Here is a 27265-nt window from a genome sequence, read left to right as displayed (position 1 = left end):
GAGACATCTTCTAGCCTCAGTAGGAACCAAATAAAATTCCTCACAGTGAATTCTAATCAGACACCAGCAGCACAGCTAGCTGATGCACAGTGAAATGAATATGACAGACTGGAAGATATTATGTCAATGGTATAAATTACCACAAGTATAGGCATTATGTCTGGAGAAGGGAAAGAAATTGCATAGAGTTTGACAGTACATGTAGCCTATCTTAAATGATTCAAAATAGAGTAATTTTAAAGGATTAAAATACACCTTCAAAGTTTACTATCTTTGAGAAAGCTGGGGAAGCCTCTGTATTTTGCTTCTATCTGTGATTTACTAGGTCCTATTCTCTGCTAGCCTTTCTATAATTTGTCTGCTGGATCTGATTACCAGATGGCTAAAATAAATGTATTGTGTTCATTCATGGTAACAGAAGTTGTTTTTAAGGGTTTTGTCAGGGCTTCACTATCTTTTCCTTTGTACCTACTCCTCCCTCTGTGAATTGATTAGATATCAGAGCTAAGTTTCACATGAGGGTCATTCTGCTGAATGCTGCATTGAAAAGCTTATTATGTGTTCTAGGAAGCATATGCAGATGACCACAGGATATCAGAGACCTGTCCTAAAGCAACAACTGCCCAGTTCTGCCAAGAAAATAGATTGCTTGATAATCTCAGGACATGGATTTCCAGAATAAGTATCTGTCATTGACATACACTCTAATGCAATCCCAGAAATAGGTGACAGTTGGATAGAAAGAAGGAAATGAAAAGCAACATATGCACAGTGCAAAGTCAAGGAAGGTAACAAAACTAAAGTGAAGACAGACAATAGCAGACAAATTAATGACTCAGAGCTACCCTCTACCTCAGGAGTGGTAATTGCTCACTACATGGTTTTGTTTAATCTGGTAATCACTACAAACCCACAAGAAAAGAAGCTAAATGAAAGAAAAGGGCATGCGCACACTATAACATGAAGAACCATGGATGGTTCTACACTTCTCCTCTCCTTCATATTACATATGAAGGAATTACATATTCAATCTGTAATCTGAAGTGATAATACTGTCCTAGAAATCTGAGTGACCCTGTCCTTGAATGCTTTTGCTATACATGTGAAAAAAGTTCTTCACTCAAAACATCTCCTGCAATCATATACTTCCCTAATCTGAATTTCATATAGTAAATATATAATACCATTTATCAACAGTTCAATTTAATTTTTTTATCCATTATAACATGCTCATCTTGAGGTTTATTTTCAGTTTAGTACAATGATTCTCTGACTCCCAGACAAAGTCTGGATGTTGTAGAACTCGCATCTGAGAAAAATAGTTTTTAATATATACAAGAATCAGTGTAGTGAATCACCTAGTCAAAATTTAAGTGATCTAACTGACTGAACACACAAGACTGACTTCAGAACTGAAATAAGAGGACAGTTTTATCTTAAAAAGTACAAATCTGTTTAGCACCTCATGTAATGCTTCACAGTTTTCCTGAAGCATCTCCACTAAGTTAAATGTTTCCAAATTGTACATTGGAATTTTCATTGGGAATGATATACAGGCATGGGAAAATTTAAAAAAAAAAAGGCATTCCCAAACTTAGTGCAGTAAAACTCCTGGGAATATTTATCGTTCCTCTTTATTTAAACTGTACTCTTAGTCTTCCAAAAATTTTCAGCCAACAGCAGTAATCCCCAAGCATGGCATTTGAAAAATAAAGACCTCAGAACATGTGAAAAAAACAGCAATAAAAAATAAGTAGACAATACACCTACAAATATTTTAACCACAGCACAAACACAGGGTCATAACAGCAGGACGTATTTTCTTTGTACACTGAGAAGGTTGTAAGTATTTTTTGACACTTATAAAGGGGCAGTCTTGGCCTACACAGGAATCCATAACAACCACGTAAAGCCTACAGCAGTGCACACTAACTGTCTGTAAGAGACATTAACACTACCTAAAAGAAGTAACTGTATTTTCAATGAACTAGTTCCTCCTGGACAATCAATTTTTTACACTTCTTGCCAGCTGTTCCCATATAGCTTAGGTAGCAGAATGGAAAGAGTTGTCATACAGAACCCACATATTACATGCATGTTATGAGGTTTTAATCTGTTTTAGACTTCCATGTTTGTTAATTTTGACCAGTCATATCCATTTGAGAGCAAGGTGAAAACAAATTCATCACTTCTATATAGGCAAGACATAATCTACACAAACACATTTATCTAGCTTGATTCATTCTGGATGGAAAAAAAAGAATACTAATTGTGAATCTACTAATGCCCCATCCTCAAACCCCCCTTTATTCCAAAAGCAAGATTAAATCATTAAAATCAGTTTGCCCCACCACCCACATTTAAGAGATTTGTCAAAATCATTGTTTCTGAAATATTGAGTTATAAGGTGCCACAGTAATTACTATGGAATAAATAGCAATTAAGATTGTTCACACAAATAAGCTCAAACTGTTTGCAGTGAATAATTATGCTAATAGTGTTTTTCTACATAATTTGTGCATCCTTCACAACGATTTACTAGAAAATGTGAAATGTAAATTTGATGCATTACTACAAAAGCCCTGAAAATATGTTTAGGTCTTATGATTTTTCCCATCAATTTAAGTGAACATACAGCTAAAACATTCTTCTGCATTCATACATCTGATTTTGAAGAAAACAAATACTGAACTTGAAGCAGTCATTTTCTTTCCTTGTCTTTCTATAAAATCATTCAAAACCACACCCAATAGTCACTGCTCAAACTTCAGGATACTGTAACACAAAATTTAGCATTTTGAAAGGGGCTGAACTTACTGCTATATAATAAACTTTGGCCTTTTCCACCAACTTCCAGTTCTTCTCCAAATCCAGATGCTTTTCCTTCTTATAGCAATTAGCAGCAGCAAGGTTAGCTACAAGAGACCTGAAAGTGATTAAATAACAGGAATTAGACCCTCTGTAAATAACAGTACTGCCAATTTCGCACAATGAACACAATGTCACAAAGATCCTACAGAACATAAAACCAATTAACAAGGAGCACCAAAAGCCACATATACTTTATTTGGCCATTTCATGAAAAATAAATAATATATTTAAATAATAGATTAAATATACTTGAAATTTATATTAAATAATGTATCTTGAATCCAACTACATAGTTTAGATAACCTATCACTATTATATTCTTCTGAAGGCACCTTTGTTGGATTTGAATCAACCTTAGTTTCATTCTGCGGTCAACTCCTTCCATATGCTTTAGCATCTGCACACTTTCATTATAACTCCTCTAGCACCTAACACCTAAAGAAAAGTAATCACTCCAGTTTATCTTCTGAAAACAAGTTTCCCTCACTAGAAGCAAAAGGTTGATGTCTATGTAAGTCTTGCCATTTTAGTTTTCCAATGAACAGTTATATTATTTATAAAAGAGCTTGTTTTGGGGTTTCTCCCCCCCATTAGGTTCACATTTTCCTTTAGCAAATAAAAAAGGGTCAGGTTCCTACTTTTAGATGATGAACTGTTAAAAAAAACTTTGGCTTAGCTGTGGATTACTGGAAGACTACCAAAAACTCATTTGTACTTCCTTCTTTCCTAACAAGATATAACACAAGCTGTGGGACACAACTTCCATTACCAAGAACAAAAATACTTGTATCACATTGCCTCTGTTACATGCAAGATCCATTCTATTTTAAATCATCTTCTTCACCCACTTCATTCAGCCTTATGAAACACATAAAACTTACACATGTACTCCTAAAAAGAGGCCATAACAAGACCTCTACCTCTCCACTCTGGCTACCACAACCAAATTCTTCTATGCAGTTGTATTATGAGAATGTTTAATAACGTGCAATATTTCAGAGAAAGGGCACTGGGAAACAGATTATTTCCACGCTAACAGACAGAGCTTTAAATATAATTTTCAAAATTTAATAGTCAATATATGCCCTTTTAACATTATCACTATTTTGTGATATTTAAGCGCATTAGCCAGATAAATAATTTGTAATTATAGATACAACATTTGGCTATTGGAAACTTTGGCCTTCTCAAGGTGCATGAAACTGATGCTGTATACATCATCCTCTTCTGTACAAGTGCTACTACAATCCAGAGATAGCTCCAGGTGGGAGCAAAGTGCTCATTTGCTCTCACCAAGGTATGCTTCTGCCTCCAGGTGTAAGGAGGTAAATAAGTGAGACATTCTTTATTTAATCAAAAACAAACAAAAGACCAAAATAAAACTTTTATGAACAGTGCAAGTAACTCCTAGTAAACTTCCTGAAGTAATCATCACTGACAATCCTTGTCAGTTAAACAGATCACATATACAAAATGACAACAAAGTTAGACCAACTTTATCTGACTATATCAAAATTACTGTTGTGTCATTTCATCCCATGAGCAGATTTGGGGCTTATCTCTTTAATTCTAAAATCTAAATGCAGTGAAAACTAATGTACATTTGGAATAGAGAAAAAAGGAAAAAAAAAAAAATTTATGAACAATTACACCAAGCCTCTGCAGCATTATAAGTAACAGGGCAACAAGTTTCATTCTTCAGGGTATTACTATTTCAATGACAAGAAATCCAGTGGAGATCCAAGTGAATCCAAGAAAGACATGTGCATAACTGTGGTAATTTTCTGTAAATCAAACTTCAAAGCAAATTAAATCTTTCAGTTTTGGCAAACCCTAATATCCATCAAGGACATAGTTTGAAAAAAAAAAAGAAATCTTGTCTGTCTACGTATGTTGCTAAGTGAAAAGCAATTCTGTTCCAAAAAACTAAGCAAAGACTTTCTATGTTTCCTTTCACTTACCACATGCCCCTGAAACTATAAACCTAGCTCTGTGTGGCTACATCCAACTGGAGAGATGCTCTGCACATATGGGTAATAAAAGATTGCTACACTGACGACAAAGCAGTGAACTTTTCCAAATTAAAACTGTAAGTCTGACAGCACTCATTTCAACATGTGGAGCACAGACTAGGTAGATATTTTTCAATGAAATACAGTAATTGGAGACAGCCAGAGTGCTTCAATCAAAACAGCTTCATGGAGACACTGTGCATGTGGTTATTTCTAAGCAGAAGGCACAAATCAAAGTCATAGACTATGACAGGGTGAAGGTATTACTTCAGAGTTTAATCACATGCTAGGATTTTCTTGAAAAGCTCTGAGAAAACAAAGCATATTAGTATTGCTAAACTAGAGAATTCAGGATGGTAGTCATACATCAGATCAGAACCCTTTCTTGCAAAAAGCTAGACAGAGTTAGCAGAAGCAAGAAACATTTATATCAGGGCATCTGGAACATAAATATATACAGCCACTTCCTAGGAAAACCAGGAGTGCTACTAAGTCAGGTGCTCCAAAAGAGACAAGAGAGCTGAGGAAGGAAGTTAGCACATATTGGAGTTAAGACAAGAGATTGATCAATAAAAATGTTATCAGATGGGACAAAGTTGAAGTGATTCTTAGCAATATATAGAATGTTAAAACCAAAAAAACAATCAGAGGGTAATTAAAGATTGAGAATAAACTTGCTCTCACAGGATGGACAATTGCACAATAAAGCCTTCAGCAGCAACCATCAGCGAGTTTTTCTTCTCCCAAGGAGCATGAACTCCCTGCCTCTCTCAAGCATCGACTGAGATGAAGCCACTGTCTAGTATGTGAGCAAATATTTGATATTAAGAAAAAAGAATGGTTTATGCTAGCAAACCAAAAATACTGCTTATTAAGTCAAAGAAGTATTTTCAGACCTTCTTATGAACAAATTTACCTAAATTTTTAAATTCCATTGAGATGCATGTGGTTTGTTTTTTTTTAATTCATACTGCGTGCCTACTGGCAGTCTTGACTTCAGTTTCCCATCATGTTATCTAGAAAATGGTGATTCCTGCAGCATGTATACACAGGCACTGTATGACTGAAGGCAGAGAGAATCACAGAGCAAAAACATCTTTATTGCTTTTCTTCTCTTTGAAAAAGTGAATATGGATCTTGGAGATGAAGGGGGAAGTCTGTAGACATAATTAGTGTCAGAACTCCAGACGAAGATGAATGAACTTCCTTCCTCCACAGACTATGTGCATTCATTCCAGAGAGTAAGACATTATGTACAACATTAAACTGGGAGGGACAGGTTGATAAGCTGGAGGACAGGGCTGTCATTCAGTAGATCTGCAACAGCCTGAAGAATTGGGCTGGCAGAAAACTTGAAGGTAAATGCAAAGTCACGCAATTACACACAACAATAGAGACTGAATGCTGACAGGGTACTACACACTACACTACTTCTCTTTTTCAGGGAAGGACCTGGAGATGCTGGTGAACCAGGCTTGGAACATGAGTCAGCAGTGCATGACACAGGGATGGTACACCACAATCAGGTGTATATGAGCAAACATGGAGAGAGGAAGACAAAGGAAGTTAAAGATCCAGAATGGAGGAGAACCTCTGTCTCCACACCTTATCTGGAGTTCTGTGTCCAGCTTTGACTTTTCCATTACAAGATACTAACATAGAGCACTAAGTCCAGCAGTGGGCCATCAATATTATTAGGAGGCTGGAGCACTTAAATGCAGAATAATTTTGGGTGAACATTAAGAACAGGTACCTAAGGGGAGACCTTCCTTCTTTCTTCAAATATCTAATGAAAGTTTACAGAGGAGATGGAGCCACACTATTCTTGAACACAAGAAAGAACAGACACAAGCTGAAAGAAGGAATACTGCAACTGGGTACCATCAAAATAATTTCTCCCATGAAGAGCGATCAAACATTTGAAGAGTTTACCCAGAGAGCTTGTGCAACCTCTATCCTTTGTGATATTCACAACCCAGCTGGACATGGCCATGAAAAACCAGATCTACCTTTGAAGCTGCTCCTGCCTTCTGCAGGGGTTTATCTCAGATGCCTGCTCTAATTAAAGCTGTTCTAGAATTCTACATGCTATATAGAAAACATTTCCTCCTCTGACTCTCATTTCAGTTCATGTTGCTCTCTACCACCTTTTCTAACTCTACCCAGAACACTCACCAACTTCTCTGGAATTATGGTGTGGACTTTAATTAGGGAACTGCTATCTCACCTGAAAAAATTATACTAACTCCTGATACTGCTTTGAAAGGAAAAGAGCAGGTCCTCAGGACCAATGGCATTGAAAGCCACAGAGAGAAACCAAAAAGGGTAATGACAGATATTTTTATCTTATTCTGAGCCAAAAAGAAAATATTCTTTAGGGTAACTGATGCAATTTTCAATATTGATTCAGTATGTAGTATCAAAAAATTTAAATATTGTCAGAAGTCAGGGAGAGCTGAGGTGTGCCAGTAATGTCTCAAAATTAAGGCTAACCTGATTGGCTGCTTTGAAATCTCTCAAGAAATTGTCAGAAGGTAATCAACAAAGAAGCAGAATACAAGTTCAAGAGTTCTGAGTAGAGGGTGAAAGAATAAAGCAAAGGGCCATGCTCAAGAAAAATTAATAGCAAAAAAGTAACAAATAAAAACATGAAAGAAATTCAGAAGAAATTCTTAAAACATAGACAAACAGAATTATAGGTACTAGAAGAATTTCTCAAAAAGTGCAATAGCAAAACAAAAAGCTTTTTTCTTGTATAAAATTAAATTAACCCTTTCAATCTGGCTATATGCTGACAGCTATCAGCATATAGCTAAACTCAGTGTCACCTGAGGCATATTCCTGGCTGGCAAATCAATTATAAGCCTTATGTACCAATCAGCTTGCACATAGGCTGCATAAACATAATTGTTAACCAACTGCTGTCTCCCACATATTTTGTCTCTCCAGAGCAAGTGGAAGCTATCAAGTTCAGGAAGAAGTAGTGTATTATTATCTCACACTTTCTGGTCACAGTACAGCTGCTGTTCTCTGAAAGTATATTAATGCTGCCCAACCCCAAACTATGGCCTAGGCAGTTCCGTGTCTCAAAACAGTGCTAACACTTTATCATTCAAATCACAATTTTTCAAGGCTGGATACTCCAAGCAAATTAGGCTACATTCACTATGCCAACTGCATCTGTACCTTCGGAAGATATCAAAAGCCCCTGACCTGTTATCACTAGTGATGCAGGCAGCACAGGTTCCTGTTGGCTGTTCACTCTGCTCATAATAATGGGCATCCACATGAGCCTCCTCAGCCTTCTTCTTCAAGATCTCTCCAAATTTATCCTTGCCAATGCACCCGAAGAAAGTTGCAGCTTTGTGAGGTTTCTGAATCATCCACTGCAGATTGGCAGAAGAAAAAAAAACAAACCACAAAACAAAGTTAACATATCTGGTATATTATTTTTCAATTTTTTCTCTCCACTCACCATATTTAACTCTATGCCTACATTTTGACTTAAAGAACACTTGTATGCCTGAAGTAAAAAACATCTTGTAAATCAAAGGAGGAAAGGGCAGCAAAGAAAACAAAACTTACTCTTAATGATCCCACTGAGCCTGAAACACCTAATGTAAAACCTAAATAAATGTAGCTCATGATAAATAAAGTATATTAGTATGTTTTTACAAGGTATACAAAAAGAAGTTCCTTGCTCAAAGGAGTTGCCTCTAAACTTACACTAAATCAAGCAACATACAGTATCTTCAAAGAAAAACTGTAGAAAATACAAAAGAAAAAAAGGAAAAAAATTGTCCACCGAACCCCTCCAAACAAATAAAACAAATAAATAAAAAGGGATTGCATATAAGAAAAGACATTTGAGAAACGTAAGCAACATTATGCAACATTCATAATATATATAAAAGCTAAGTGGTACAGAAAAAAATCATTTTGCCTTACACTTAATTGCATGCAAAAAGGAAATGCTCCCTCTTTACACTGTTAAACCACACATGAAAGTACCTAATCTCCAACTTTACTAAGAGCAGCTCTGTCACTTGAATTGTAAAGAGAATAGATGCCCAGCGTTGTTAAGGTACCAGGTTATTTCATAAAGTTTTCATTGTATTAATAAAAAATGTATCATTCAGCTGTTAACATAACTCCATTTTGTGCTAAGTTGAAAACCAGCATTTATCAGCAATGTGAAATCAAGAGTGAATCAAAAAAATAAATGTGAAGAAACAATCATAGGCCCTACTCTGCTGGTGGTGAGTCAGCCAACTGAAGTCATTATAATTCATTCTAATTACAGTCAGCAAGCTTATCCACTCAATCTATAGTATGAATTAAAGGCTACAGCAATTTTCTGCTATACTAAAACCCTACTTATAATTGTTTCCTAATCAAGATTTAAATAAATGATAACGTCTCCATTACAAAGCAGCATTCGTGGTAGCTGTGGGTTGTAGAAAGGTCAAGTAACTAAGTTGCAAATACATACTTAGTCACATCTTTATTATTACCAGCTCCAGAGGGAAGAGCAAGAGAGGAAAAAAAGTAAGCCTTTGGTCATGTAAAGTCTTGATTAATAAGACAATGGTGGACAAAAGTTGCCAGGTCTCTTTCTTACAGCAATTTTGAATAAAATTTAAGGAGAAAAAAGATTTTATCATCCAATGGTGGCAGCATTAAATCTCTCATTCATGAAATGCATATGCTCTGCTTATCCATTCCATACCACTCTAACATAAATTAAGAAAATCCCTAATAAGAGAGTTAATACATTTCATACAAGGATATCAATTACATCCTTGTATTTGACACACCTTTGCACATACATAATATGCATTTGCACAGTGTTCATTTAGGATGCCTCAGGAACAATAATCCTTTATATTTGGAGATATGATTAAGTGGAACAGATAATTTAGAAAGATGAAAAGTTCTGTGACCAACTGTAAGCAAATATGGAACAAATTTCCCCATGGGTAAGAACAGAAATACCTGAAGGTTTGTGCCCCATGCAAGCATGCTTTACTGTCACCAATAACAAGAATTAATAGAGATCACTATGAACAACATTTATCAAGGAATCAAACCCAAAAATATCTTCAAAAAACATAAGACTTCAAACTGCACTTAAGGCTTACAACATTTTATCATATGATATTACTTTATATATAAGGTCTGACAACATTTATAGCGGTAGTAACTAATATTTTACATAGATCTCTGAAAAAACAATTCCCATTCAAGTTTTGGCTATTGGCACCAGCTCAGTTTGAATCCAGATGTGATACATGCCATATATAAGCTCTCACAATCCTGATTTTAAATTTAAGTCAAGTTATACTTGAGAATTAAAAGTTATAATCCAGACTTTCCTGAGATGAATCTCTGTATGTGGTGCAGACTACTTCTTCCATCAGCAGTTCTACTCATATTCATGATTATTCAAAATACAGGTATTATATAGGATACTCCCACTGTATAGGTATTATTTTGAGTATATGAGTTAAGGAACACTGAGGAAGACAGCAAAGCAGTTCAGCAGTGTTTCTGCAGAGACCCTCTCACCACAGATCTCCAGTTAGCAACAGTCCTTTGAATAATCTGCTCTTATTCCCACAGTAATGGTGGTGAGGTGCTGTCAGCTGCAGAACTCGCCCAAGCTGATCCTCCTCTCCTCAGCTAAAAGGCTACATATTAGTAACAGTAAAAGCAGACATCACATTACAGACTTGGTGAAACTGAATGATAGAAGCATCTCTCTCTGTGGTACACCACCGAAGTTGCACCTTGTGGAATGAGCCACAGCAGGCATCTTTTGCGTACATGCGAAAAAAACAAGAGAGGTTCTTCAAGGCAGGCACTTGGGGATTTCTTTTTTATTTGACCCAGAACTTGATTTTAAGTTTGAATAACCTGATATGAAAAAATGGGCTTCTCTGGGCTATTTCACACACTGTTGTTATTAGTGACTCCTTGGCTAAAACTTTCTAAATGGGAATGGGAGTCAGTCATCAGGAGATGTTTATCATTGTGAAGCAGCCATGCAGCCTTACAGCCAGTATCATATGCAGGCCAATAACAAACTGCACACATTAATGCCAGGTACATGGTTATAGAGACTGAAAATTAGTTTCATAGATTTATGTGAAATAGAAGATTTAATTGAATGAAAAAGACTCTCAACAGAAACAGAAAATGACCCAGCTCAGCGGGAATCAGCATAATGAGTTAATTATCCAGGGTTTGGCTAGGCAGAGAGGCAGCTACTAACAAACTATATTGACAGTCTGGTCAGGAGAGGTTGGCACCTGGCCACACCATGAATCCTCACCAGCACCCAAGGGAATTTGAGGCTGCTAATGGACCAAAGACAGAAGTGTCAAAAGTAGGAACTTATCATGAAAGAACACGACAGCCTCAGGAGCGGGGTATCACACAGGAAACTCAAGGAGTGGTTTATGAAATCTAATGTGTTTCTCTGCTCTAAAGTTTTCTTCTGTCAATACAGCTTGGACATCAGGTACACACAAGGACAGGTCCTGACCTTTTCAGTTAGCATAAACATCTGTGACAGAGAAAGGAGCACAGGAAATAGAACACCTTTCAGACTTCTCTTGAGTTAAACAGATTGCATTTTCCTCACATTTTTCTTGCATGCACTCTGATGAATGCAAAGAAAACTTTAATTTCAATTATTTTTTTATATTTATGCCTTGCCTTTAGCACAAACCTGTCTTAAAATTCAGCTGATTTCAAAGTAAGCATAATCTAATATTAGGTTCATCTAATATCCCTACAGACACATTGTTTCTCACAATCAAATACTGAGGCCAGTACTTGCAAAAGAAGCCAGCACCCTGGCTGCTCCAAGACACACTAGAGGGTGACAAAATACTTCTCTCCTTATTTTCATGAGGTTAACTTGGGTTCACAGTAGCAGGACTATCTGTTCATGTGATTTTTGATGATCAGAGTTGAAGACGATGAACTTTCTGGCAAGCTTTAGCTATCAGAGAAGTGTAAGAACCTTTGTGTTCCAGGGAGTGGGTGGTAATTGCAGAGAACAGCACCATCTTTTCTTGCAAGATGTTGAGATGCCAAGAAAACTTGGTAACAAGAAAAGCTTCTGAAGAGTTGTGACTTTGAGACTGCCTGGAGTGAACTATGTCCCACTCTTTCACTTCCTCAGACTCAAAGATGTAGTACACCTATTTCCCACTTTTGTCTGATTAGAAAATGGCTTTTGGAAACAATCTTTTCTCCTTTCTTCTGAGTTACAGAAGCACTCCTAGAAGCACTTCTAACACTAGAAGTGACTTGACTTTGATTGGACACTCAGTGCTGCCTTTTGAGAACCAATATCCCTCCACAACCCCCCGCCCCCCCCCCAAAAAAAAGAAAAAGCCCCTTCATATTATGTGAAAGAAAATCAGTGGCCTTATACAATTAGAGAAAGGGAAAGTTCTTAACTTTGAATTGCCCAGGCTTATGCTATTTATGTTGAGAATGCCATGCTTCTGCCACAGGAGCAGAATCGAGTATGCCCTACCACAATACTTGATCTGCATTTGAAGCTTTTCTTTGCTGTTCTTGCAAAGCTCATTGTAGAGGAGGACCCCACTAATTTACCTCACTGTCTTCAGTTGCAAAGACACTCTCCTTACTAAAGGAGAGTTTTCTTCTGCTGGGTCTCAGTACACATTACCATAAGACTTAAAAAAGAAACATCCTACAGATGAATCCTAGAGCAGCTTTACAGCCTTCTGTCTATAACAAAGATCTTTCAGAAATTATTTCATTTTACTCCAACTCTCTGCTTTGCTTTAAGTGCCACCATTAACTGGACAACACTGATAACTGGAACAAGGAGGCTGATGAAGACACTCACAACCACATTGTTCTCTGCCTGAGCTCCTGAATTAATTTTTTAAGTGGCAGCTAGTAGTGCATTTCCACATCTGTCAATCATCATAAACTAACAACGCCAAAGCATCCAAAGCTTTGCTTAGACTGACATACCTTCTCTGCACACTGGAGTTTTCAGCTGTGGACTTGAATCCCAAATGCCTAGGAACTGCCAACACAACAGGAAGCATTATGCCCCTTCACAGTGAAGGATCTTCAAAACTCATTAACACTGAATACAGACATCTGAAGTGCATCTGAAGTACGTTATCTGAAGTTGGACTCTTCTCTGCATGACCTGTCAAATCTGATCTTATTTTAAATTGCAGTTCACAGAGGAGAGGACTCCAAGGACCTAAAATTAGCTAAGATTTAAGATGCCTGCTAAAATCTAAACTAAACAATGCGAGCAACTACTAATGAAGTGTAAATCAAAACAGGGATGGAGTATCGCTTACTTTTATATTCTAAATTTTAGAATGAGTCCACATATTTTTCAAAATGTTTTACCTGTCTGTTGTGCCCCTCACCAACTGTGTCTCTGTGATGTCCAACCACCAATATATATACAGTCCATTCAATCCCTGCCCATTAAAACCCCTTTGAAACAGTTTTATGAATACTTTAGATGTTAAAGGAAATTAAATCACAACTCATCTTAGATGGCCATATAAAATGAGAGCACATGGGATCAAAAATTAAATAATATATCTTAAAAACTCAGAAGCCTGATAATATGCAAAACAATACTAAAAAAAGAAAGTGTCACTGTTCCAAGTGAGCTCACTTATTTTTTGTGTATCATATGATTCACCTAGGGCTCAAAAGAAATGCAATAGTACGTTACCATTGCACATTTAATTTCATATTCATTTAAAATCCCTACCATTGTGGAGTAACCCCAGCCAGCAGTTAAGCCTTCACCCAGCAACTCTCTCAATCCTCCCTCCTTGAGGGATAAAGGAGAGAATGAGAAGTGCAACAGTGAGAAAAAAAACACAAGGCTCAAGAAGAAATGATGCAAAGACATTCATTCACTACCTTCCATCAGCAGATTGATGCCCAGGCACTGTCTGAGCCCAAGGCCACTTAGAAAAACACTCCCTCCCTTCCAGTTTTATTGCTGGCCATATTCTATGTGGCCTGGATTATCTCCTTGGTCAGCTGTCCTGACTGTGTGCCTTCAAAACTTCTTTCCCTCTACAGAGTCTACTTGCTGGGGGCAGCAGAGTGAAAAAAACAGAGAAGGCCTTGATGCTGTGCAAACACTGTTCAGCAATAGCTAAACCATTGCTGTGTTAAATAACACAGGTGACCAACCTAAACCCAGAACCATATGGGCTGCTATGAAAAATTAACTTCATTCCCAGCAGACCCAGTACACCTAACGCCAGAATCACTGTTATGAGACAACACCAGCAAGACCCTGGGAGACAGAGGAGTTACTACAGTTTGTTTCAATACCTTTGCAACTTTCTTCCTTTCTCTTATTTTCATTTATGGATTTTTAAACATTGCAACAGCTATTATCACATAGTGGCCATAAAAGAAAAAAAATGGGAAAAAGAAAAAATAAGCTTATCTTTGTAAAAGCAGGCTTGTGAAAAGGAGCCCTATGTCCTGTACAGTAATTCTTCCACCATTAGCTGAAGCTGCCAAATCTTGCATGAGGAAGTGATATTGTTAAAATGCATGACAACACCCTCAAGCAACTTCCAGTCAAATTAGATAAAAGTGATAACATTTTTTTAAGGAAATGACTATTTAAAGCCTTTAACTGAGACCAATATCTAAATCTTTTCAGCATTTGACTTAACATGTGTGATACAAATCCCTGCACAGGAACGTCTATTAGTTTTAACATGGTGCCACAAGAGCCTTTTGCTACAGCTTTTCAAATTAAGATGCCTATCAAAATATTAATCATTCAGGAGCAGAACTGCATTCACTTCTACATTTACAAACAAATGTAACAAACTGCCTCTAAAAAAAGTTCTATAACCCAAATAACTATTTTCAGTGCTGCTATTCTTCTGTATTCTGTTTCCTATTCATCATTGCTCTTCATCTGCTTGTTCACTGTTTTATTTTTAGTCTAGCTTGTAAGCTTCTTGCTGTACAAGGAAATACAAGCATATTTTCTGTAATTAAACATTTAGTAGCCATATTCCAAAGTTTCAATGTGATCAAAAGCAAGTGCTCTTTTTTACTGCTCCCTTTAAGTAACACTTAATTCCAACCTACCTTACTCCATCACACTCCTATGCTGTATTTATAATGTTACAGTTCTGCCTCAAATACCTGAAATGCTGTAGCCTCTCTTCTGAAGGTTAATTTGTGTTATCTGAGGCCAAAGGCAGAATGCCTCCTGCAAGGCCTCACAGGGCACACAACTGAGACACAGCTGGCCTTGTGTCCTATTCCCATTTGAAGGGCAGAGTCTCCAACCACAGCCCCACTGCCCAATCTGATGTGTCATCCCTGTCCTCAAACTCTGTGCATTCCCTTCCCAAATCCAGGTAAAAGATGACAGACATACAGAACAGGGCTGGTCACACCAGTTCTTCATCACTGTCACAGATGACAGCTACCTGAAGGGTATCACAACAGAAAGAATTCCAGATTTACTTGGGACTCTTCTGCAGCTGTTGCAGTGTATACAACTATTTATTTTAAAAATCACCAATATTGCAAAGCTGTGCATGAAGTTAGGATTAAGAGTATCTTTATCAGTAAAAAAATCCAAATTTACCAACATCCTTCTTGAAGACTGGGTGTGAAATAATGAAAAGTGGCAAATAAAGTACAACATAGAGTGTTGTTCCTCCCTGGTCAGAAGCAGGGGTGTTCAGATGTGAATAGAAGGATATAAAAACATTAAAATGGAACATCATGCCCAGACAGAGTGAGACAGAATCACTGGGCAACTGTAAGGTACTGTTAATGTCTCAGCCTACTTGTAAAGAATTAGCACTTCAAATAAATTTTAAAAACTGATAAGCAATTTAAAAATACCTTAAAATTCAGTGTAGAACATTGTATATGTATTTAGGTACTATTCTATAAGTGAAGCTGATGCTGGTGAAAAGTGACATTTTTAGGATATTTCATGTATGATTTTGCATATCTGTAACAGAAAAACAAAACTTCCTTTTCAAAACCCATGCATATGTCAGCCACACTCCCCTGCTCAATGATGTGCAATCTCAATGAATACACCCACACTCAGAAAAGGACTGCATAAAATCCACAAGTGGTGAGACTTCTTTCATTGTCTGGCAGCACAGAATTCACATAGCACAAACTGTAAACAGCGGCCTATCAGTTTCTATCAGCAACAGTATCAAAAACAGATGGCAAAGGTCAAGTCAAAGTTTATTGACAATGATGAACTTGGACAACCTCTATTAAATTACTTCTTCCTTTAAGGTGTATGTGATCAAAGCAGCAGAGAGATTTTCACTCAGTCACATAACAAGCTATTTGTTGAGATTGAAACATCTGGTCAATATCTTCTAACACTGCAATTTCATGCACAGTTAGCAATAGGGTACATTTCTTTTCTTCTTCTTACAGGGTCCATAAGGGTGGCACATATGGCTGATCATTTCATTCAAAAAGGTTTCAATTCCAGGCATTACATACAATTGTCTCTATGCTTTATAGTATTTTAAGTCTACCTACCATCGTTTTCCATCATCACTGCTGTCTGCTCTACTCTTTGCTATAAAAGCCCACAAATATGACAGAGCACTTAAAGCTTAAAAGCTTTTGACTACTGGAGTTAGAAAGCAGTAAAGGCAAGGGAGTTTTTAAGGTGGCAGGTCTTCATCTATCTGTTGTCAAGAATTCCCAGTGCATTAAACTATTTACCAAAGCTCTCGTAACACAGATTATATTTTTTGTTGTAATAGCAAATCTTTTCTTTTTAAGGCATGCCAGAGCAATTGGAAATCACCCTTTTAACTAATTTATAAATTATTATACATTTTACAAACATAACATACATCGTATTTCAAGAAAATGTGTGCTAGTTATAAAAATTTGACGAAACATAAATCCTGTTTCTCAATCTGAAGTAGGAAAAAGACACTAAATGTGATTTACCCCAAAGGCTAAAAAATGCTTGCCTTTAAAATTATGCATCTATGTTGCCACAGCAACAAGTACTGGGTAATGTAAAATGTACTTCACCCTCCCATTTCTAAATCCCAATCTTTTTGGACAAAGAATGAAGGAGGGCTAGTTGCAAGCCTGCCTACACAAAGTACATTTCAAAGAATTTGCCTTTACTACTAAACAGCCTTCTCTTTTATTCAGTGAATATTTATTTGATTTCCACATCTTGTTCCCACAGTGACTGACTCCAAGTAGTATTTGAACCATAGAAGTTTACCTGGCAGTTGTAGGAAGACACTGATTCTAAAACTCTTTACTATAAGGATGCATCACGCCCAGATGTTGCACCAAAGGCACAATGGAGACGTGGGCTTGGAAGGAAAGCAGTAGATAATCTCCATGAGGGAAAAATGTACAAAATGCTTGAACAGAGACATCCTTGAGATGCCACTGAAGATGCCTCAGGAGTGTGTTGACTTTTGGCACGATGGCATCTCTTCAGGAGATCTATTCTGAAGGAATGGGATATAACCGAGATCTAACAACAACAACCAAACAAAAAACCAACCAACCAAACAAAACCAAATTAAACAAAACCAGGAGAGTCCACTAGAAACTGATGGGTTTCATGTAAATGTCAAGATATGGCCTGTAGGTAACAGAGCATCTTTTCAGGTTGCAAACATGAGCCTGTGTAAGAGCCTGTCACCCCATGCCACAAAGACAGACAATCCAGTCAGGAAAGCAACCAATAACATCACCTAGCACTAACAGCATCAGTGTAGAAATTAAGTAATTAGCCAGATTTTAACTGGGTTTTTTAATAAAAGTTCAAAACAAGGAAGGTTTCAGGAGCTCCAGACAAATTCAGAACTGATGGGATTAGCACTATTGAATTGCAATATTTTCCCAAAGAAACAGAAAACCATCACACCCAGTAGCAAAGAGTACAAATTCATCCTCAGCTCTATCGTATATATTCAGTAAGGCTTACAGCATTGTGGTGCAGCATTCCATCTAAGCTGATATGGAGTTTATTTCTTCCAGAGTTAATAAACAAGCTTCTCCAAAAGAGAATAGGAGAAAAGAAGTTTTTAAAAAAAGATTAATATAGGGTGTCTTCCCTCTAACTTCAAGGCTTTCTCTTACTGGACTATGAGCCCTCTGACAGACCAAGTTAAAACATTGGAAAGGTGACATTAGGCTTTGAGTCGATCCTTTTAGGAATTAGAATTTCAGGATTGGCCTCTCCTAATTGTTGTACCATATACTTCATCCACAGTTCCACATGGAAATGCTCCCCCTCCAAAGTTCAACATTCTTTTAAGAAATGATTCCTCTTCTAAGAAAGAAAAATGTGAATCAACTGAAAAATCACTGCCTCAGGACAGGCAAATCCCAGAAAAGCCTTTGGATTCCTCACGTGTAACTTGCAATCACATTTAGTTGGAAATGCTCTGTGTCCACCAAACCTGTGACTGGAACAGCCCAAGCTGAGATTCCAGGGGAATACTGGTCCACAGTGTGCACGTGAACAATGCTTTGGAGAACTCATACATGCTCTCAAAAATAATAAAACTGGCATAGTATTCCTAATGGGAAGCACTCCCTCAAAATTAGAATGTTTTGTTATCAAAGCAAATCCATTAAGTTCTCTGCAATGTGTACAAACAGAGGTGACTTTAATAGTTCAGAAAAGAACAAGAAACTTTGGATAAAGAATGCACTTCCACATTTCTAACAGCTTTTTATTCTGGTGCCAGCCAGATACAAAATCAAGACAGGATATAAAGCTGCATGACTCTTTTCTTATGGTCGCTGCGACAGTAACATTGGGAATTCTGCACAAATGTCAACAGGAGAAATGACAGGGAAATTTTGTAGCCCAGTGCAGAGAACTTCTTCAAGCCCTTCTGTCAGATGCTTCTGCAGTCACTTAGGGGAGACATGGCATGTGGCTCCTCCACTGCAGTTCATGTTAACCATTCACATAAATAGATGGGGCTTTATTCTAGTCACCAATAACTGAATGGCAAAACCCTTATTTTTACTATTTCTTAAGCATATAAATACTGTATTTTATCTGTTCCAATCACAAGAATCTCTTTTTGTACGTTTTGTCCATAATGTCTTTAGATTTGCTGTGGCAGTACAACCAATGCTTCTACCAATTTAATTTAGGAGAGTTTCTATTTGCCACAAACTAAAAGACATCCCATTCTGATTCCCAAGATACATTAAAAAAAATAGCAAAATAAATTTATTTTAAACAGACATATTTCTTCCATCATGCTAATTTTTATATTTCATTGTAACAAATCTATTTTTTTTTTAAATTTATTTTTACTAAATGTATTACAGAAGTCACATATAATTATTTGCAGTTGAAAGCAGCGCTTGACACTACCTGGATTTCTTGGCACATAGCTCAAACACTCCAGTAAGTTGAAATAATTTTCACAGAACAGATAATTTAGTTGCCAACTCCTGTGTACTTCTGAAAAAGAACTGCAAATTGCTCTTAAATTTGTTTTTTTCCTGAATTCAATCCCTGCTAAGGCACTTGACACTTTACTCCCACGATCAGCTCCACCTCAGCACTGAACTCCAAGACCCAATCTGGCAGGAGTGGAAGGCAATGGAAAGCTTACATTTACTAAAATGCTGGTTTTGATTTTAAAAAAGAGTGTCATCTTCTTGGCCATTGGCTTAAGAAAAACCACACAGGGTCATACCTGATGAACTTCACCTTATCTTTCATACTACAAGAAAACCCAAATCAACAAGAAAGGAGAAATACATACACCAAACATTGAGAAGATGCTTTGCTAGCAACTGTACATTCCTGATCCAGATCATATTATTTGAGGCAGGTCTATTTTGAAGTTAACAACTTCCTTTTCCAGTTTCTTCTGAGAATCTGGAAAGCCCTGGCCCACTTGGGATCTCAATTAGTTCAGTGTTACACAGATGCCTTACAATACTACTGGCAACTGATCCTTTAACTATAGGCAAAACCAGCAACTCTGAAAACGCATTTGTTTCTCTCCCTCAAATTCACAGATTTTGAATTTTTTGTGGGGACCAAGGGGGTTATCTGTATTTTGGAATGCATGCTATTGATGAGGACTGTACTATAAGGGTGAAATGTGGATTCACAACTTAATTTCAAAAGGTAAGAGTTGGAAGGGCTGCCACACAAGAAAAAACAAAACTAAACCAAAACCATTCCTCCCCCAAAAAACAGAATCAGAAACATTTGCAGAAGGTACTGTTTTCCAAAATATACTCTAGGATTAGAGCAGCTTCTACTGGTATCACAGGCAATAACTGTTACGAAAAATAACAAAAAAATTGAAAATTCTTGTGGCCAAAATTTGGTGTGACATACTCTGGGTCTGTACATGTCATAGAGGACAATCAATGCTATTGAATGAGACAGAAATCCTCATCTCATGCATTGGTAATACAAGAAAATTGGTAAATCTGATTTTATAATAAATCTGTCATAAAATACCTCCAACTGAGCACATATAATAGTCCATTTACTTTTTAAAGAAATATTTTTAAGTATGATTTATAGAAGAAGATAAAGAACAGTCTAAGCAATAATGTCATTCAGCAAACTGTTGTTTTCTGTTCAGGGACATTGGTGCTTTCAGCAGCACCAGGTAAGGCAACAGCCCCATATCCTGCTTGCACTGGCTGCAGGGCATGCTAATTGTGAACCCTCAACATCTAGCATAGACAGCAGCATGTACTTCATGTGAAACTCTAACAGTACATGTGCTCATTAATTTGGATCTATAATTAACTTTCATTACTCTGGTATTTTATATCATTTTCTGTACAGCATAAAATCTATTCTAGCGGCAGTTCATAAGTATAATTGTATTTATCTTAACATCCATGGAAAACTAAAATCAAGGCATTTTGGACTGTAAGTATCTTGAGATACCTCCCTTTCAGAAAGGCAAAAACTGCAACATCATTTAAAGGTTTCCTTCTTGAGTTTTTTTATCTTATCATTATTTCTAGCTGCTGTATTAATAGTAATTACATCATTAAATGATTTCCCATCAATAACAACTTGTAATTCTATCTATTTATTCACTTCTGAGGAACACGCTAGATTAGAAGGCTGTCAAAATGATAACCTGACATAAAATGCAAATTTGCTTTTTTTAAATACATCATGCAAGATTCAGAAACACTTCTTAAAACAGAAGCACCAAAGTAGCTTCAGGCAGCCTCTGTACAAAACAATGCTAATGCATTGGAAGATATGACTCAACAGCAACAACAAAAAAAAAATCTATCTAAACTTCATTAAGAGCAGAATCTGTCAATAAATCAACTGTAAGATAAGGACAAGTTTCAATAGTTATATATACCAGCTATATATAAAGACTATAAAATCGTTTCGTTTATGCAAAAGCTAACAAGTTATTATACAAAAGGTGAACTCATTAGTCCCTATTTTTAATTTTCCAGATCAAATCCCTATCCATTTCAGATGCTTTTAAACTAAAAGCCTATTTTCTGCTCACACTTATTTGAATGGAATGTGATTGATATCAGTGGGATTACTCCAGTATGCATTAAAAGAGAATTTGGTCCTATTATCTTCATTCTGTTGGTAAATTGTTAGTTGTTCTACACAGTGTACTACCACTCAAAATTAAGTCCTCAGGATGGAAAGACATTGCTGCATTAGTTGGCTGCGAGGACATGAATTAGTAACTAGAAAGCAATCTGAAACCAAGTAGACCAGATCAATGCCAGATGCTGGTATGAAAGTTCTCCCTATACATATGATTTCAAAGGCAGCATCACCACTTTTTATTTCTAAAAAAATACAAATACATTTCTTTTTATCAGCTGAGGTACAAATACTACTTTAACTAAATCAAAGCAATTCAATATAGAAAAGAACAAATTGAAATTAAGGTAGACCACCCAGATACTAACAAAAATTATTTCTGCAGATCCATTATTTTAACAACAATCATCCCTTTAGTGACATGACATAATCCACACTCTGAAAAATGCCATATTAATAAAAACAACTGGGGATAATACAACAATGTGATTACTCTTATTTTAAGGCAGTCTAGAAGGACTGGACAATTGCTACTGAAATCTAAAAGCCACCCATGACTGGCCAGTAGCAGCAGTGGCCAGTGACAGCAGATACCCAGGTTTATAAAGAACATTCCTATACTCACAGTTTCTTTTAACACATACGAGTGTACAGCAGTGCCCTATGCATAGATGGTATGAGACGACCACGATGGGTGGTATATTGTCACATCATCACATCATCTCACCAGGGTCTAGTTACTATCACCACCACAGCTCCTATTTCTAAAATTATTATTTATACTTCTTTTTGCCTTTTTTAAGGCAAAAGGAAGTATATTTTTATATATTATATATATTTTTATATATTTAAGGCAAAAGAAAGTATACATTTTATATATTTTCCAAAAAACAAACACAGATATCACAAAAGGACAGGCTGATTTTTATGACACTAAAATCTGTTACGTATTGGTTTTCACATTAAATGAAATTTCAGAGGAGCATGACCACCATTACCAACCTTCTCGGAGTTGACAACTATTTACAATTCAATTTAGACTACTAAGTCGAATATTTCTAGTGATGAAATGCAACATGGTGCGAAAAGTCTTCATTTCCAGACCTTTCCAGTTGTTTCCTGGAAGTGGACATCCACTAGATTTTTGCAATACAAATAAATCCAGAGAGCAGACAAGGATTTCCTAATTTTATTTCTACGAACCACTTAACAAGTCTTGATCTAAAATGATCACTTGATCCTACCATGGACAAACACAAGGCAAATACTAAAGCATATCCTCCTTCAAAGGGTAATGTTGTCATCTTATTGCAAAAGTTCAATACCTTCTTGGTGATTTCTCATGGTCACCTCCTCACAGCACTGACTCCTTCTTCACCACACAACCAAAAACCTCCAGCTCTTTCCTCACCCAGCTATCCCACTCTTTTGTAGCACTCATCTTCTTATTGGACACAGCTGTGGCTTATTAAGGGCGGGCCTGTTCCTAATCTTTGGTGATTGGTACAGCTGCAACTCCTCAGGTGTGAGACTGCCATCTGCACTATTTTCTTGTATTTTATCCCTCCACAGGGTAAATTAGAAATGAATCCAAATTCAGCTAGTTCAAGTTGATATCTTTCATAGCTGCTCCTATTCCACCACCACTCCCAAACAGAGTTACAAAGGAAACAATTAGCTTATAGCTAATCTTTTTTGAGAGACTGTGGGTCAAGCCTGCTGTGTCTAAATCCAGATTAACTCTTAGCTTGCTTCCTCAAACAGCAGAAGTAACTGCAAAAGTGAAGATTCCTTCTTGATTTAGTCATGCTAAAAGCTCACCCTTTCAAACAGTATTTTTGATGACTTGTCTCTCAACAACTCAGCTACAGCCTCAGCACACTGTCTTCTAGAACTTTTTATGTGAGCCAAAATAAACACTTGATTTTTCCAAATTTTATCTGTTAAAATCCCAGTCCAACCCAGTATTTTAACATTTTGGAAAGGTTAGGATGACAAATGTAGGAAAACAATGCTGTTGCAGTCATTCCTGCAATTAAATGACTTATAGCATTAATCATGTCAACTTTTTCTTTCTTTTTTTTTCTTTCTTTCCTCTGCTAAAAGCCAAAAGAAGAATTCTTATGTCAAGAAATTGTATCCAATTTCCTTGCTAATCCATTATCCATTTTAAAAATTGCTCAAGCCAGAAGAAAAGATAGCAATGTTAAAAAATGAGAGCTAGAGATATGACAAATCTTGGACTGTTTCAGAATGAGGCTTTAAAAAGACAACAACTCTGACAGTACTGTAGGCTGCACATGCAGAAGATACCAAAGCAGGGAGCTGCAAAAATCCTTTTTACCCTGACAGACATCACACACATCTAGACAACTCCCTGTGTTACAAAAAGCTAATCTTCTACTTCCCCTCCTCAGAATAACAAAACCAAACCAAGCCTCCAGCAAAAAACCAAACCAACCTAGCAAAAACCAAAACAAACCTCAACACGCATACAGAAGTCTAAGCTTTCTGCAAAAGTGCTTTGGACTCCTTAAAAACAAGAACAAATACAGAAATCCTCTTAAATTGTTACTAATCTGTCTGTCTACAGCAAGCCAGTTTGCAGATAGCACATTTAGAATTAGCAGATTGCAGTCCTGTACACTGAGGAAGAACTGAAAGTGAGAAAAGACATGTCAGGCAGAATTCTACAGCATTTCAATGAATTGCCACAACTGGCAGTGTGCAGTGATGGATCCCACTGAGAAAGCATTAGTAACCTTTATCCAGTATGGAGAAATCAGCTGATTTATGGAATTCAGAGTCTAACTCTGCATGTGAAATTTCTAAGAGAAAAATCCTGAGTTTTGCTAAGATGCAAACTACCTTAAAATAAAGAAGCAGTTATAACTACAGCACATATGGCTGAGCATTATACACTCATTCAATATTTTGTCACTTTAACAGCATAAATACATCTCAAGATGTACCTTCTTTATTGTAATTCACAGCTATTGTACAGTCACCTCGTTATAGCAGGGGATTACTTCTTACTCACAATTGCATCACCAGAAGACCATGCTGACTTAACTGATTTCCCCTGTAAAAATTCTAGTTTTCTGTCGAGGAAAGTACACCACCTCAAAACTTCCTATCATAGCTACTTGCAAAACAATTGCAAATTGTTCTACCTTGAACAACCTATTATTCCAAGACAAGGTCTCCTTGAACTGTACTAATGAGACAAATGTACCTGGAAGAGAACCAAGCTATTGTTACCATTACATGGATAAAATTTGTTCAGTCAATCACAATAAATTGTTCCCAGGCATGCATATAAAACTGTTCTGCTTTCATTAAGACAGAGAAAATCTTCAGCATCCCCTAGAAATTTAAATGAAAGATGAGCACTGGGAAGCCATTATAAAGCAATTTTCCATTCCTGTGTTATGTACCAAACTCCAGTGAAAGCCTAAAATTTGGTTCAGAAAAGATGGTAGATAATAAAGTACTTAAACATTTATTATACTGTTTCATACCAAAAAGAAGAGGGATTCTGCATATTCAAAATTAAAATATTCACCTAAACTAAGCAATAAATACTCTACATACAAATAGTATTACATGTGCTATTTATTGTGCTCTGAAGACAATATCTACCACAAGGCACAGTAAAGATGGAATTGCACCTACTATTTGGAAAACAAAATGACTTCAGGTTGAACATCCAGAATGATTTTTTCACTGAAAGGTCTCTTAAGCACTGGAATGGGCTGCCTAGGGAAGTAGTAGAATCCCCATCCCAGGAAGTAGTCAAGAAACAACATGGCAATTAGAGCTATGGTTTAGTTGTGGTGGTGGTGTTCGGCCAAGGGTTGGACTCAGTCTGGAGGTCTTTTTCAACCTTAATGATTCTGTGATTCTAAATACGCAGTCTGAGATCTGGATCACTCAGTGAACCCTTCTACACAAACACCAACAGAAGCTATGGTTTATCTTCTACACAAACTGCAGGGTGTTACTACCTATTGAGGACAGGAAAAAATTCAGGCTAGTCTATCTATGAATCCATTTTTTGTTTCAGATCATACTGCACTCAAGAAGGCATTCATATTTATTTTGAGATATTATTTGAAGTAACAGATGCATGGCAGAGAGAACAGGTTACAGAATTTCCAGAACAGCCATAATAACTGGATTAGTTTGTGTTTGACAGTGGGGCTTAATATAGAGACAAACAAGAAAACAACTCCAACTACCTGTAACTATCTGACTCAACATACAAAGAATAGGGAAAAACCAAGCACAACACTATTAATACCAAATGGAGCAGCAGAAGGGGTTTGAATACATACCTCAGTGGTTCTCTCAATTACAGTTCCCTAACTATTTCTGTGAGCAATTCTTCATGCAGTTACTACAAGAATGTTAAATGTCAAAATGGCTAGCAAAAACAAGTCTGATTTTTCTTTATAAGCAACCTTCAAAAAAAGTCTAATTTCAGCTTTTTAAGCTGCACAAATAAAATATGCTCCTTTTACATCTCAGGAAACCATTAACCAGTACTTTTGTCACACTATACATTCACCATACTTGTACAGCAAATACCCAAATTAAACTAATCTTCTAATAGCTCTGCCTTGGCAAATCAAGAGGTTTCAGCACAGTACAAAGTAAACTAGTCTATCACCCTAATAGTTTTTTTTTTCCTTTGAGTCTAATGATCACATTTCAGTAACCAATGAACCAAACACAGCTTAATTAATTCCTTTACTGCACTGGGAAGTGATTCTTCTCTTGACATTCTGGCATAGCTCCCATTAATGTTAATGGAAGTTAAGCATGTTCATCACAGTGACAACAAACTCTTTCCAATACACTGTATAGAGTCTGCTGGCTAGCGGGAAGGTGCTTTGGTAAGAAACTGCACTTCACAACTCTAAGACAGAAGAGCTCTGTGCTTCAGATCCCAAGCTATTGATTCACAGAAGAGAAGAGCTGTAAGTCCTTGTAACTGCTGAGAACGACTTCTGTTTCCTTGTTCTGAACAGCTTAACTCTTTCATTTGAGAGCCATACAGAGAAATGCTGAAAAGCAAGAATTTTGTCTTAACTTCAAGCTATTTAGATACAATAGCTTAAGTTTAAGGCATTAGAGAGTGTCCAAAGAGGGGCTATGAAGACAGTGAGGTGAAGCCACATGAGGAGCAGCTGAGGTCACTTGGTCTGTTCAGCCTGGACAAGAGGAGACTGAGGACAGACCTCACTGCAGTTACAGCTTCCTCTGAGGGGAAGAGAATGGGCAGACACTGATCTCTGCTCTGGGGTGACCGTGACAGGACCCCAGAGAATGGCCTGAAGTTGTCAGGGGAGGTTTAGGTTGGATATGAGAAAAAGCTTCACCTGGAGGGTGATCAGGCAGTGGAACAGCTCCCCGGGGAAGTGGTGACAGCACCAGCCTGACAGAGTTCAGAAAGTGTTTGGACAATTCTCTCAGGCATATGGTGTGACTCTTAGGGGTGTTCTGTGCAGGGTCAGGAGCTGGACTTTGATGATCCTTGTGGATCCTTTCAATTTGGGATATTCTGCATTCTATGAACTTTGAGCGTATTGAGACAACACAGCTTCTAACTTTAAAGAATAGGAAAAATCATATGATGGGACAAAAATGGCAATATATTCTTGTGGGTGGATTTGCAGCTCTGAGAAACAAACATCAAGTGCAACACACAAACAGAATAAGATCTTGAGAAAAAAGTACAACTGCAACT

The 27265-nt window shown here is 37.0% G+C and overlaps 1 protein-coding gene across 2 annotated transcripts in view; it reads right to left on the bottom strand.

Moving 5' to 3' along the window:
• The window catches only part of ADK (adenosine kinase), a 266323-nt gene that overhangs the window by 138638 nt on the left and 100420 nt on the right, over window positions 1-27265 (bottom strand). For both annotated transcript variants that reach the window (XM_063163823.1, XM_063163825.1), the window contains exons 5-6: window positions 8097-8269; window positions 2818-2926 (exon numbers count right to left, since the gene is read on the bottom strand). In XM_063163823.1, the coding sequence (XP_063019893.1) occupies window positions 2818-2926; window positions 8097-8269 (282 nt within the window). The remainder of the gene's footprint in view (window positions 1-2817; window positions 2927-8096; window positions 8270-27265) is intronic.

This window comes from Melospiza melodia, chromosome 9, assembly GCF_035770615.1.
Source record: "Melospiza melodia melodia isolate bMelMel2 chromosome 9, bMelMel2.pri, whole genome shotgun sequence".
Taxonomy (NCBI): domain Eukaryota; kingdom Metazoa; phylum Chordata; class Aves; order Passeriformes; family Passerellidae; genus Melospiza; species Melospiza melodia.
Note: the sequence above shows the minus strand (reverse complement) of the source record. Positions and strands in the feature narration are given on the sequence as shown.